Source organism: Phascolarctos cinereus, unplaced genomic scaffold (assembly GCF_003287225.1).
Source record: "Phascolarctos cinereus isolate Bilbo 61053 unplaced genomic scaffold, phaCin_HiC Scaffold_4;HRSCAF=312, whole genome shotgun sequence".
NCBI classification, from domain to species: Eukaryota; Metazoa; Chordata; class Mammalia; order Diprotodontia; family Phascolarctidae; genus Phascolarctos; species Phascolarctos cinereus.
Genome location: NW_027555847.1, coordinates 544,365,732 through 544,381,746, shown reverse-complemented (window position 1 = coordinate 544,381,746; position 16,015 = coordinate 544,365,732). Strand labels below are relative to the sequence as shown.

General features: G+C 35.5%; 1 protein-coding gene across 7 annotated transcripts in view; it reads right to left on the bottom strand.

Moving 5' to 3' along the window:
• The window catches only part of ATP9B (ATPase phospholipid transporting 9B), a 460,772-nt gene that overhangs the window by 266,410 nt on the left and 178,347 nt on the right, over positions 1-16,015 (bottom strand). For all 7 annotated transcript variants that reach the window (XM_020986912.2, XM_020986914.2, XM_020986916.2 and 4 more), the window contains one exon: positions 10,087-10,167. In XM_020986912.2, coding sequence (XP_020842571.1) covers positions 10,087-10,167 — 81 coding nt within the window. The remainder of the gene's footprint in view (positions 1-10,086; positions 10,168-16,015) is intronic.

The following is a 16,015-nucleotide window of genomic DNA, read 5'->3' as shown; positions in this document are numbered from 1 at the left end:
CTTGACTAAGAACTTTAGGATACCTTGTGCAGGCACCAAAGTAGCGACAGAAACTTCACTGTGTTGACAGCCCAAAGAAAGGACAAAAAGAGGGCAGAATACCAGCAGTCACACTAAAAATTAAGTGTCATTAAAATGCTAGATTTGTTATTCAGTGAAAAAGGATGACAATAAAATAGTAATAACAGCTAATGTTTGAAGTTCATGATGATGATGATGATGATGATAAAGAAACAGAGGATTAGAAAGTATGACTTGCCCATGGTCAGAGCTAACAAATTTTGAAGTGAGAACCAAAGTTACTTCTGTACTGACTCTAAATTCAGCATTCATTTGTCTTTATCATATTTTCTCAACAAATACCTTTCCAAACTCTAGTTGAGTAATCCAGTAACAAATTTACATGTCTCCATGGATTTAAAGTTAAATAGAAGAAGTAAAAATCCTTTCTATATCATATTTAAAGTGTGGATTAGGGGGTGAAGAAGTCAAGTCAATAGCATTTATTAAGGGCCTAATATGTGCTAGGTACTATGTTAAGTGCTGGTGATATATTACAAACAAACAAACAAAAAAAAGCAAAAACAACAAACAAAAAACTCATTAAAGGGGATAACTATAGAAACCACATACAAACAAGATATACATACACACATATACATATATATAAAAACTCAAGATAATCTCAGGAAAAAGATACAGGTAGAGAGAAATTAGGAAGGACTGGTAAAAATTTCTTGCAGATAGTAGGATTTTATCTGAAATGTGAAGAAATCCAAGAGACAGAAATGAAGAGGAAAAAAGTTCCAAGTCTAGTGAATAGACAGTGAAACTGTACAAAGTAAGGAAATAAGATTATCTTGTGAGAGGAATAGTAAGGATTCCAATGTCTCTGGACTGAGGAGAACTCTAAGGAGAGTAAACTGGAAAGGTAGGAAGGAACCAATTTATGAAGGACTTTCAAGGATAAACAGAGCATTTTATATATGATTCTAGGAAAAAAAATGGGAGCCACTAGAATTTATGAAATAAGAGGATGAAATGCTAAGACCTGCCCTTTAGAAAGATCAATTTGATAGCTAAGTGAAGGATGACTGTAGCAGAGAGATTTCAGACAGAGAGATCAACCAGAAGGCTACAGAAGAAATCAAGGTGTCAGGTGAGGATGGCCTGCCAGTATCAGAGGAAAAAGGAGTGATAAGTGAAAGATGTTACCAAGGTAGAATCAACAGAACTTTGAAAGACTGAAAGTAAAAGACAGGGTGGAGGACTTGAAGATGACATGGAAGCTGCATGTCTGGGTAATGAAGACCACAGTAGTAACCTCAACAGTAATACAAAAGTTAGGAAGAGGGGAAGATTTGGGATAAGTGGTGAGAAGGAGGCTATAAGCTCAGTTCTAGAAACGTTGAGTTTAAGGCATCTATTAAACATCCAATATGAGATGTCCATAAGGTAGTTAGAGATGGGAGACTGGAAGTCGGAAGAGAGTTTAGGTTCCAGAAACATGCAAGTGATAGTTTTCTTGTACTCTATTCTTATCAGACCTCATCTAGAGTCTGATGTTCAGTTCTAAGCAGCATGGTTTAAGGACACTGATAAGCTAGAGAATATCCAAAGAAGGGCCACTAAGATGGTGAAGGCCCTTGAGTCCATTTTATATAAGGATAGGGTGAAGGAAGTAGGTATGTTTATTCTGGAGAAAAGAAGACTCAGAGTACAAATATCTTCAAATATATGAAAGGATATCACATGGAAGAGAGATCAGATTTTTCTGTTTGTCCCCATAAGGCAACTGGTAGATGTTGCAGGGAGACAATTCTTTAACCTGAACACTAACAACAACAACCTTTCTTGTTTTATTGTTTGTCGTGTCTGACCCTTCATGATCCCATTTGGGGTGTTCTTGGCAAAGATACTAGAATGGTTCGCCATTTCCTTCTCCAGCTCATTTTACAGATCACAAACTGAGGCAAGCAGGGTTAAATGACTTGCCCAGGGATCATACAGCTGAGACCAGTTTTGAACTCAAGAAGAAGATGAGTTTTCCTGACTGTAGGCCTGGAATGCGCTCCACTGCACCATCTAACTGCTTTATATTCCTGCTGAGGAATACAGACCATACTAATTAGGAAACTGCCTTGTGCTTTCACTTTTGCAGATGTTTTAACATCACAAATACTGCATAATAGCTGCCTTTCCCGGGCCTAGAATCTCTACTCTAAGCAATGGAGGAAAAATATTGCCCTGAAGCTTTCTGATAAAAGTCCTCATCAGGGACACAGATCACCAGTATTAAGGCTAGACATTACTAACTACCACCTTCAATCAATAGAGCCTAGTCTTGTCCCCTCTATAGGTTGATATGTAATCTTTACAACTTTAAGGACAATCAACCACTTTGCCAACCTGAACAGGCATTTTTTGGAGGGGTTTGAGAAAACTTTTGTGATTTCTTTGTAAACTACCAAATATTCATTTGTCATATAAAATCTCTGAATGTGATTCTTTTATTTTTATGGTTATTCATTTGCATAACTTATTTTTACGGAAATTAACTTCTTTTAAGCTGGAAGCTTTTAGAAAACAGCTTCATAAGTTTCATAGGTTCTCCTACCATGGATCAATAACCTCTCTATCACCTAAATGTATTGGTATTTCTAAGGATGAGGCACAAAAGAAAAAAGGGGACAAGATGTACGTGTAAAGCAACAACAGAAACTGTTTAGAAAAGAGAATCCAAAATAGGCATCTCAAAAAATTTAATTCAATAAAGAATATAGAGAATAATGGGTTACTAAATAAGTAGAATGGCCATGAATCAAAGAACAAACAGAAAGGGGAGATAAATAATACAGAGAATGACGGAAACAAGTCTGTTCTATGGGAAAAGGGGAAAGAAAAGGGAGGGGAGGATGGTGGAGTGAAAGCAGTGACTTGCTTGGGCTCTACCCCAAACCCCTCCAAATACCTACAAAAAAAATGGCTCTAAACAAATTCTAAAGCAGCAGAACCCACAAAAAGACAGAGTGAAACAAATTTCCAGCCCAAGACAACCTGGATGATTGATCAGAAAGGTATATCGCACTGGGATGGGAGAGGAGCTCAGTGCGGCATGGGCACACAGGCTGTAGTGAACCTGGAGCAGGCCTCAGTGGACTAAATTGTGGGCAGCTGTGGCGGTTTCCAGACTCCTCAATCCATGAATGCCAAAGACAACTTAGAAGGTCAGGGGGAAAAGTCTGTTTCTGTGGTGCTCAGAAAGGAACACGGGTTCTCAGCTCCAGTTCCCCGAGAGCACTGCCCTGGGAGGGCAGCTGTGAGCTTCTGGCCCATAGACTGAGGGGGAATCCAGTGGCTAATCAGAGAGGGATTGCAGGGATCTCTTTGGCAGTGGTGAGGCTTTGCCAGTGCTTGGATCTGGGTAACAGTTCTAGGCGGTGGTCCTGGGGTGAGGAGGAGCACTGGCATGGTGGAGCTTGTAGTGGCTGTGCAGAGAAAACCCTCCTTACAGTTACAGGACAGAAATGAGTACTTGTGGTCACTAACAGACCAGAGCACAGGCCAGGAAAGGAATAAACACCTCGCCCCTTATCATACCACCTTGGAAGAACTGAAAATTTACAGGTCCCTACAAGTATCTCTGAAAACAGCTGTACAAACCCCCAAAGCTTGCGACAGTACATTCTCCACACTGGAAGCAGACTCTTACCTTAACAAAGAGTTTAAAACTCAAGTAATTGGCCGGGATCATGAGCAAGCAGCGCAAAAAGAGTCAGACTATATTATCTTACTTTGGTGACAAAGAAGATCAAAATATACAACCAGAAGAAGACAACAAAGTCAAAGCTCCTACATCCAAAGCCTCCAAGAAAAATATGAATCAGTCCCAGGCCTTGGAAGAGCTCAAAAGGGATTTTGAGAAGCAAGTAAGGAAGTAGAGGAAAAACTGGGAAGAGAAATGAGAGTGATGCAAGAAAATCATGAAAAACAAGTCAACAGCTTGCTAAAGGAGACCCAAAAAAATACTGAAGAAAATAACACCTTAAAAAATAGCCTAACCCAAATGGCAAAAGAGGTCCAAAAAGCCAATGAGGAGAAAATGCCCTAAAAAGAAAAATTGGCCAAATGGAAAAGGAAGTCCAAAAGATTACTGAAGAAAATACTTCCTTAAAAATTAGAATAGAGCAATTGGAAGATAGTGACTTTATGAGAAATCAAGACACTGTAAAACAAATCCAAAAGAATGAAAAATTAGAAAACAATGTGAAATATCTCATTGGAAAAACAACTGACCTGGAAAATAGATCCAGGAGAGAGAATTTAAAAATTATTGGACTATCTGAAAGCCATGATCAAAAAAAGCCTAGACATCATCTTTCAAGAAATTATCAAGGAAAACTGCCCTGATATTTAGAACCAGAGGGCAAAATAGAAATTGAAAGAATCCACAGATCTCCTCCTGAAAGAGATCCCCAAAGGAAAACTCCTAGGAATATTGTAGCCAAATTCCAGAGTTCCCAGGTCAAGGAGAAAATATTACAAGCTGCCAGAAGGAAACAATTCAAGTACTGTGGAAACACAATCAGGATAACACAAGATTTAGCAGCTTCTACATTAAAGGACGCAGGGCATGGAATATAATATTCTGGAGGGCAAAGGAGATAGGATTACAACCAAGAATCACCTACCCAGCAAAACTGAGTATAATCCTTCAGGGGAAAAAATGGTCATTCAGTGAAATAGAGGACTTTCAAGCATTCTTGATGAAAAGACCAGAGCTGAATAGAAAATTTGACTTTCAAATACAGGACTCCAGTGGAACATGAAGAGGTAAACAGGAAAGAGAAATCATAAGAGACTTATTAAGATTGAACTGTTTACATTCCTGCATGGAAAGATGATATTTGTAACTCATGAGACCTTTGTCAGTATTAGGGTAGTTGGAGGAAAAAAATTATGTGTATGTATATGTAGATAAATAGATAGATAGATAGAGGGCACAGGGTGAGTTGAAGATTAAGGGGTCATATCTGGAGAATAAAATTAAGGGATGAGAGAGGATTATACTTGGAGAAGAATAAAGAGAGATACAATTGGATAAATTATCTCACAAAACAAAACAGAAAAGAAAAGGCTCTTACAGTGGAGGGGAAACAGGGAAAGGTGAGAGGGAATGAGTGAATCTTATTCTCATAGATTTGGCTTAAGGAGGAATAACATACACATTCAATTGGTATGGAAATCTGTCTTACCCTACAGGAAAATAGGGGGAGAAGGGGACAAGAGAGCAGGGGGATGATAGAGAAGAGGACAGATTGGGAAAGGGGGTAATCAAAAGCAAATACTTCTGAGGAGGGACAGTGTCAAAAGAAAGAATAGAATAAATGGGGAAGGGCAGCATAGGATTAAAGGAAATAGAGTTAGTTTTTCACAACATGTCTACTATGGAAGTGTTTTGCATACCTGCACATGTATAATCTATATTGAGTTGTTTGCCTTTTCAATGAGAGTGGGTGGGGAGGGAGGAAGGGAGAAAATTTGGAACCTAAAGTTTTAAAAACATATGTTTAAAAAAAAAGGGAGGGGAGATAGAAGGGGGGAAGAAGTAGTAAGGGTAATAGGGAAGAAAAGGGAGGGGGCTAATAGAAGGGAGGTGGGACTGAGGGAGGCGGTAGTCAAAAGCAAAAACATTAGTGAGGAGGGAAAAGGAGAAAGGAGAAAGAAAAGCATAAACAGGGGGGAAAAGGACAGAAAGAAAGACACAGATAGTAATCATAATTGTGAATGTGACATATGAATGTCACAATGCTATAAGAAATTATGAATAGGCAAACTTCAGATAAACCTAGAAAGACTTGTATGGTTTGATGCTGAGTGAAGAGAGTGGAACCAGGAGAATGCTGTACACAGTTAACAGCCACGCTGACTGATGACTGACTTTGATAGACTTAACCCCTCTCAGCAATACAAGGATCTAAGACGTCTCCTAAAGCCTCATGATGGAAAATGCTATCTACATCCAAAGAAAGAATTATGGAGTTTGAATGCATATCAAACTAAATCAAAGCATACTATTTGTTTTTTTTTTCTTCTATTGTGTTTTGTTTCCTCTTTCTGGTGGTTCCTCCTATTAGTTCTAATTCTTACTTACAACATTACTAATGTGAAAATATGTTTAATAGAAATGTATATGTATAGCCTATATTAGATTGTATTCCATCTTGGGGAGGAAGGGAGGGAGGGAAGGGGAGAAAAATTTAAAACTCAAAAGCTTATGGAGGTGATTGTTGATAAACTAAAACAAATTAACAAGTCTGTTCTAAAAACAGGAACAGAAAATGAAATTTTAAAAAGTAATAAAAATAAAGTAGAGAGAAAAGGAAAGAGGATTCTCCTTGACTACTTAAGTGGGAAGGAAAAAATGAGGGGAAGAATTAAATAACTATATAAAAGCCATAAAAGAAAAGGAACTAACAAGCTAAATCCAAAACCAGAGGTAAAGGTATTAAGCAGCATGGGAGGAAGAAGAGGAAAGGGGTTAGTTAAACAGGTAAGGGAAGAGAGCCAGTGGCAACAGAGCTAACTTTAAAAAGATTAAACTAAAATAACTGAAGAGACATACAGTACTGTGTTTACAGCAGACGAGGTGAAAAAAATCCAACTTTAGGGGAAAAAGGTACTATTCTTGACTAGATTAAACTCAGATTAAACCCATGATGGTAGGCACTCCTCACATAGCCAGCCTACTCTGCAGGGATGTTATTTGGATCTCCTCATCCTGGAAGGGAAGGGAAAAAAATAAGCTTCCCCTTACATCTTTTCTGTCATTTTAGTTTCACTGCCAAAGAACATGACATGTCTGTTATCCCTAACATTTCACTCTCCACAGTAAACGGGGTATTCTGTTAAACAAAAGAGGGAATTAGATGAGAAGTTTGGGAAACATTACAAACCAGGCAAGGAAGCCTAATGAGAGCAAGAAGCAATCTGGAACTTTGAGGGAGTTCCCTCTGCCAAATCCAAAGCAGAGGATAAATTTACGTCTTGCTTCAATAGCAAAACATCCTTCAGAAAAATGAAAAAGTGAAAAGCAACAACAGGAATTGCAATTCTGGACCCAAATCTGACAAGGTTGGAGACTTGTAAATGCCAGAAAACGTGAGGGAAAGTGACCACTCAAGCACAAACTCTGTGACATGCATGCTATATTTGAGAACACATTTAAAAGGTTTCAAGAAAAGAAGACATACATTCCAGTGGCATAAAATACTATAGGGGGAAGTTAGCCTAAAAAATTTTTTAAATGAAATGCTAAGACATGAACAGAAATGATTCTGGTGAAGGGCAAAAATGGACCCAAACTGAAGAATCTCATGTGGCCACACAAAGAACTCATTATAAAACTCATATTTATGAAATATATGCAGAGGAAATGGAAGCAACAAACAGGAAAAAGATGAATAAAAAAGCACAGAAACACTATAATGAAGAATACCATGAAGAACAATAAAGACCAAGAAGAGTAGGGACAGGTGATAAATGTTAAGGACAAGGAGTTTGGCTAAATTGGGAATAACAAGAAATCAAAGAAGGGATAAGACTAGCACTAGAGGCTGAAGGAATAAATGATAAAAAAAAAAAAAGAAAAAGAATTGGTGAGAAAGTTCGACTGCTCAATTCTTATTTAGCTCCTGCTTTTTCACCTAAGGTGAAAGGTCTCTGGACTGAGAAGAAAAGGGTAAAAATGCTTTGCCTACATATGAGTGTTGTATTCTAGTGAAGAATTTTGGATCACAGATCACTCAAAGATTAACTGACAGACACAAGCACGATTTGGCTTTTCTTGTCTGTTGCTCCATTTTCCGTTTAAGACAGGATTATCCACTTTCCTAATCTGTGCATCATGGAAGAAGGTAACAATATAGCAGATCACCTTTGACAACTGTGTTACATAAAAATTTACAACCCTATGTAGACCAAAGGAAAAGAAAAAAAAAACCCAAGTAATCTATCACTGCCTTCATACTCAAAGCCTTTTCTCCTTAAAAGAAATAACCAGAACCTGTGCTTCCGTAACACAGCCCTTGAGAACCTAGGTTCAACTTCATGATCAATCAATAAGCATTTATTAAGAATCTAATGTGTACTGTGTTCTGTGCTAAATGTTAAGAGATTAAAAAAAATAGTACCTTCCTCAAGGTGCTTATATTCTAATGCAGAGCAATCAGATTCCTTGATAGGTAGTTAGAAAAAAATAAAAGGTAACTTTGCCGCAGGAAGGCAGTACTGCTGAGGAAATTAGAAAAAAGCCTTATATGTAAGGTGATACTTGAACTAAGTTTTGAAGGAAACCAGGAATTGCGCAGTAGAGTAAGTCTTTTGCAGAGGGAAAACACAGAAACAGATTTTTAGAGATGGAGAATGCAGTCCAACCCTTTCATTTTATACACAAAGGAACTAAAGTCAATAAAGAGTTGGTTAGTTAGTAATAAAGATGAGATGAAAACTCTTGACTCTTCGGGTCATTTTCTTTCCTCTATACCACCTTAGTAATTCCTTATAGCTCCATAGAACAAAGAGGTAAATACAGTGGGCTACATTTTTACCCTAGAGACCTAGTACTAAATATATTGACAGGCGACTTTATTCAACATAAAGAGTACCAAGGAAAGGGCACTATCACTACCACTGTCAAGAAGAAAAAAGGCAATAAAAACTGAAGATACAAAAATCACAGCATTTCACAAATCTCTGCTGTAAGTAACAAAAGACGACATTCTTCTGAATAAGTGTGCAGGTATGTAAAGTAACCAAAAACACACTGAAAGTTATTGATAACATACAGGAAAAAAATCATTTAAAGAAGCTGTTTGCACTATAATTCTTTCACTGTTAAATAGTACCTTCAGGTATATTTGAATTTATGTATTAAATATGATTTATTATACATGAAACATAATATATACTCAAAGAAAATTTTTTTTACATTTATCTGAAGAATTCTTTTGGATTAAAACATGATAGTGATAAAAAATCAAATTAGTATTTAGCCACAAAATAACAATTATTCAATAAAATATGAATAGGAATCCAACTGGAAAGGAAATAAACACTGAGCAAAGCCATGATCATATGCTCACATGGTTTTATGTCACTGACTTGTAAATTCCTTTCATTATGAAGATCATATAATCAAACTATGCCTGCTCATCCTGTGTGACTCTTGTTCACGTCCTCCTATGAATTTACCACAGAAGATATATCTAATGTGATGAAAAGCATTCTGGCTTTCTCCAAACATCCCAAAAGTTCTAGTAGAGTATATATCTGTTCATCTGTCATTCCTCACACTCACCACATTACCAGCTCATCTTCCTATCATATAACAGAATTTTCCCTCAAGAACAATTTTTTTTTAAAATAAAGTACAAATTGTGCCAGCAATTTAAAAATAAATAACAGAAATAGGAGATGGTAGGTTGGTAATACTATGTGTGGAAAAGTATTTACAGCAAACTGAAGTGATTTGTTAGTAATATTAGTTCCAAAAGAAGCAAAAAAACTTGAGACATCATTGGTTTGAATTTTAATAGAAAGCTTAAAAAGATTTAGAATAACAAGTCTATAACAAAAGCAAAAAGTCATGGACCAGTGTAATTAGTAAAAATAATAATTTGCATCTATTGTTAATAATGAAAACTGGGAAAGATATGAAGATCATGTCATGTTAATATTTTCTGACAGAAGGATAGAAGAGTCAAATTATGTAACTTGAGGATACTTAGTAATTTTTAGGGATGAATTTTATTTGGAGGCAAACATCACAAAAGAAAAGCAGCTTGGCTGCATCTACCCAGAATGGTTATTCAGTTTTTAAAATGGCAATTACTTTAAAATTCCTCTAATAGGTTTTAGTTTCTACTTTAAATTTACATTTCAGATTTTATTATTATTTCATAATAGCAAACTGCTTTACTGAATTAAATTTCCATCATAAATTTTCATATATAGATGTATGTATATATATATATATACATACATCTATATAGATACATATACATACATGTAATTAAGACAACTTACCCTCGTAAAAGTGCCTTCAAAGCTATGAATATCTAGTTGTGGCTTCTGCGCATAAACATAAGCATTGATGGAAAAAAGGTCCTGAAATAGATCAAAATTTAATTAATTGTAATTTTGTAATTCAATGAAACTGCATAGAAAAAATTTCAGTAATCAATTCATGTTCACATTTTTCATAGAAATAATAAAAGAAATGATACTCTAGAAGATGCTTTACGTACAAAAACTGAAATAAAATCATGTTAATTTTAAATTTGGGAGGAACTCATGGATCAATAAGGCCAATTCCCTTGTTGAACATATGAGGAATACAAGACACACAAAAGTAAAGAAATATGCCTAAGGGACTACATTTGGCTACAGCATCAAAAGTAGTCGTCTTATCCTTCCCATTGTACTTCTCTGGAGACCACAGAATCACAGAGTTGGAAGAGACCTTAACAGTCATTTAGTGTGGCCCCTTCATTTTACAGGTAAGGAAACTGAAGTGCAGAGAGAGTGACTTTCCCCAGGTCACTAAGGGAGTAACAGATATGAGAGCTAACTTAGAAAATGACAGATAATCCAAAGAAGAATGTTTAATTTTAACTCAGTGTAGGTTATATGGTTATAATCATTTCTAAGGCCTGAATTTATGCATTAATTCCTATAAGTTACATGAGACTGACAAAATACTAGCTCTGTTTATTTTAAACTAGTTGTTTCCTGTCATCCAACAAAATGGTAACTGATTCTAAAATCTAGTGAATGGCAAAAAGCAAAAAGTCATGAACCAACGTAATTAGTAAAGATAATAATTTACAACTATTGTTAATAATGAAAACTATCCACACCCAAAACCCCCAAATCAATGGTTAAACCATATTTGGAAAAGATGAATTCTCACCATATTTTATCTCACAAAAGAGAACATTTGCTATGAAAGGAAAATTTGCTTCCTTTTTGAAAGGAAGAAGAGAAGGTTGTTGGTTTTTTGGCAAGGGTGAGAAATAGCAAGCAGATAGCCAAGTGTCACAACAGTACCCTTATAATATTAGGCGCAAAGAAGGAAGTCCCCTACCATGCTGGGAGGACCCCTTCAGGTAGGAGAAAATAAGCCAACAGTCATAAAGAATGGAGGAGATGTGATCTGTGAGCTGCTTTCCTGGGGGAAAATTTCTGAATTTATAGGAAATTTTATTCAGAAAAAGAATGACAATGGCTCTTAAGACATTCCCAAAAGACAACTAATTGCTCCACTGACTACAAAATGTAATTTTAATGCAATGCAATAATATTATCTTAGTTTCACTATTTCCTTAGTCCCTGTAATGTCTAGACTACTATTTGGTAGCAGGAAAGCTAGGCAAAATGGATAGAATGCTGGGCCTGGAGCCAGGAAAACTTATCTTCCTCAGTTCAAATAGAGCCTCAGACACCTACTGGCTGTGTGACCCTGAGCAAGTCACTTCACCATGTTTGCCTCAGTTTCCTCATCTGTAAAACAAGCTGGAGAAAGAAATGGCAAACCACTCCAGTATCTTTACCAAGAAAACCCCAAATGGGGTCACAAAGAGTTGGACGTGACTCAAACAAATGAACAACAACAACTCTTTTGGTAGAAACCTATCTTTTGAGAATAAACTAAATTATATGAGATGAAGCAGCCCTTTCATAGCTCCACTTACAAATATGTACATGATGAAAAAAGAGAAGTACGTATGAAAAATGATTTTTCTTAGTAATCATTATCTTGAAGACTCAGAGCTTCCCTATCCCCGCTTCTTTCAAAGTTCAGTCCTTCTTCAGAAGGACCTTAAGATCTAATCTTAATGGGTCTATTCCTGCTTATTATGTTGCCCAGACAGGTCTGGGAGAATGTTGATTCCTCCTTATTGTCAAGACAGGTGACGTGGAAACTGATGTCTCTTTGACTCAAGACGCTCATTTTAATATAGCCCACCTCTCAGGGTTGATTGGCATCCCTTGGGAATACCTACTCTTTGAAGGGCATATAACCTTTTACCTCAAACCCCAAACTGAGCCAGATCTGAACTGCCCCCTTAGGGAGGGCCTAGTTTTGGACTGAACTCTCATGCAATGTATGTCAAGCCAGCTTGAGAGAGATTAAACCATGGATACGTATACCCTAATTTCATTTGTCTACAGACTCTTTAAAATTGGGGTTTATGTGGTTCAACATATGTGAAGGCTTGAATACATCTAGAAAACTTAAGAGGCTCTTTTTCAAATCATAGAGTTCTTGATTTGAATCTCTCCTTTTATTCCTGTCATACTAACTCATAAACAGTTTTCCTAAATTGAAGGTCTGACCATGTCATTCCCTAGTCATAACTTCAGTGGCTCCCTACTGCCTCTAGGATCAAATATATGCAAATATATATTTACCATTTAATGGACTTCACAACCTTTCGCCTTTCTATCTTCCCGGTCTAATAAAATTCTTTCAACACACTCTACAGTATGGTCATAAGGGCCTATTTGCTCTTCCTAACATACGATGCTCAGTTTTCTCATCTCCATGCCTATGTACTACATGTCCCCTACCTAAGAAACTCTGGCTTCTTTCAATACAGCTTAAACATCACTTTTTGCAAGGAGTCTTTTCTTACTCTTCTACCCCACCACCACATCTTTCTCATTAGAATATAAGTTCCTTGAAAGCAGGGACTGCTTTTGCTTTCTTTTTTTTCTTTCTTTCTTTGCTTTTTTTTTTCCAGTAATGCCAGCACTTAGCACAAATGCCTGGCACACAATAAGTGCTTAACAAATGCCATATCCCCTTAAGTAGAATGTAAATTTCTTTTATTTTTTCTTTTTTTAGTTAGGCAATGGGATTAAGTGACTTGCCCAGGGTCACACAGCTAGTAAATGTTATGTGTCTGAGGACGGATTTGAACTCAGGTCCTCCTGAATCCAGGGCCGATGTTCTATCCATTGTGCCACCTGGCTGCCCCAAGAATGTAAATTTCTTAAAGGCAGGGCCTCTGTCAGTTTTTTTTCTTAAAAGTTTATATGCCTAGTGCCAATGCCTTGCAAATAGCATAATAAATGTTTATTGATTACTTCTTCCCTCAAAGCAGAGATGGAGGAATACTAGGAATCTTTATATCAGGTGTTTTTGTTTAATTTTTTCCTTTTTCAAAATTTAGAGTTCAATCAGGGGTGTGGTAAGTAACTTACATAAGAACAAAAGTTATTGACAAAATATTATAAATAAAAACAAAATGCACACAGAATGAATATAAACATCTCTAGAATTGAATTTCCTAAATATCATAGTATGAAAAAATAATAAACATAAAATCCTAAAGCACTTAGCCATAGAAAACCGAGAATTACACTTTGGCAAAGACATTAAACCATATCTTAATTTTTTAAATGGTTAGGCTGATTTTTAAAAGTTACATCATAGTGGTTTCTGGAAAGAAACTTCATTACAAAGCTAATTCTTCATATCAAAAGGCCTTACTGAACAATGAAAGGCATAACCTCAACAATAACAACAACAACAAAATAGAATAAAACCTTTAAAGGAATGAGTTCTAGGAGAAGGCAGTATTCAATTCTGATAGGCGAAAACAACATGCTCTGAAAAAGAGAATAGCTATCAATTCCAAAAGATGGAATGTATTGGCTTCTTTGGCTTACAAAGGTAATCTCTATCATATTTTTACAATCTGTCCACTCCTGGTCTCCTTTCATTACAGTGAACACATAAAAATCAGAGTAAATTAGTAAACTGTTTTGATTTCCTTTGAGAACAATTACTACAGTAATCAATAATGATGCAAGTGTTAATAAATCATAATAAAAATGATTCTTTTTAAAATGTATACTGATAACTAATATAAAGAGAATTAATACAATGTTTTATAATTATCATAATACCACTCAGAGCTCTCCTTCAGAATATAATTCTACAATAATTGGAATAGAAGAAATAATGAATTCATGGCCTTTCAACCTATTCAATATGGGTTAGAACTTACAAGCAAAGGAAAGGTTGTTTTCCTTAAGTTCTAGATTACAAAGACACCAAAAATTCTATGTCAACAAAGTAATTTAAAAACATAAAACTTTTATGACGATACCTTCTAAAATATGGCAACAAATAACATGCTATCAACAATCCTTTTATATGCACATAACCATTTAGTAGAATGCATTCTATCTATTATATTAGTCATGAATTGACTGAATAATGACATAATAATGAGAATGTCTTTCTCTGCATTTCACAATAATAATTTAGAAATCACTCTAAAGTTATCAATAATGTAGGAAAGCCTCCTCTATTAGGTCAAGGGCAACATTTGTTCGCCTTACTTAAAGATCATTAAAATACATCCTTAATCATAACATGTGGTTCATTACAAATAAAATTGCCTTTGGTTCAATAAAACTAATTAAATGTAAATGGTATTGTTTACTGCTGTATGGATCTTTTGATATAAATCAGCAAGTCACAGTTTATTGAAAATTACTGTGACCTCATTGCACTTAATAAATTTCCTTGATCACACAAATAGGAAAAAAAAATTACAGACTATCTACAGTATCTGAAATACTCTGTCTCCTCCTCATATGACTATGAAGCCACAAGAAACCTAACCTGGGTGTTACAGGACTTGCAATGTAGCTATCTTTAAATGACTTGCTGAAATTTTAATTCTCTGATCACATTAAGTGGTTTGGGAAGACAACAAAATCTGTACCGATCATCTTTAGTCGTATCATCTATTGCTTAAGAAAAGCACTGAAGGTTTGTAGGTTTGTTTGTTCTGGGTGTCACAGTAGATAAGGTTACAATACTAAATTGATGATAAGACTGACAGCTCATGACAACATTAGATGCCCACAACCCATTACAATACATAGATACAGAAATCAAAATGAGCTACAATTATAGGCAGCATAAGCACCTCAATGAAAGACCAAATTGTCTCACCTCCTTCCATAATCAAATTATAGCTTTCTTCTTCACTTAAAAAAAAAAAAACGTGTGTGTGTGTGTGTGTGTGTGTGTGTGTGTGTGTGTGTGAAATTATATGAAGCTAAAAACTTCAACTCTAGCAATGGTTTCTAAATACTAGTAAATACTCTTTACTAAGACATCATTTTTATAGTCAAATATTAAAATATTATTTCAAATATTAAAATATTTTCAAGTGGTATTTAGGTGTTTTGAACAATTTTTCATCATAACTGTATAAAGCACAAACTCTGAAAATATGATAATATATGTGTTAAGTTTAATGGAACAAACCCTGGGAGAGCTGGTTCCTATCTCTGGCTTTACAAAAATCTATCTGTATGACTTGAGGCACAATGCTTCCACTGTGAAACTAAACGTTCCTGATTTGTAAAATAAAACAAGTGGATGAGATAAGTTCCAGGGTCCCTTTTAATATTTTACAATTCTACACATTACAACTTTATAATGTTTACTTTCTACCAAGCCATATGTCATATAAACATAGAAAAAGTCTATCTATACTCATATCTAACTAAAAAGTAAATGCCAGAAAGTTTTTAGAAAATATTCTCTGTGAGTTACTGTTGATTCCTGATTTTATTAAAACACTTGGAAAATTAGAAAAATACCAGCATTCAATCACTTGTTCCAACCTTTAAAAACCCACAGTTATTTTAAAGGTAGGCCAGCAGGTGGCATTCAAGAATTATTATGTTAGATTTTGAGTTCATTATTTTCCTGGGGATTATTAGCTATAAAATTGCTAGAAAATATTTTTAAAATTCTACATATTTTACAAAATTCTATTTTCTTTAGAAAAGTGAAACTGGTATGATATTTAAATGGCTAAGTACATTCTATGTAGGAGGGAAGCTAAGTGAGCTTTTAACAGTTCTGCTAGTTCCCTAATTCTGTGATCCAATATAATTTCTATATCTAAAATGATTTATT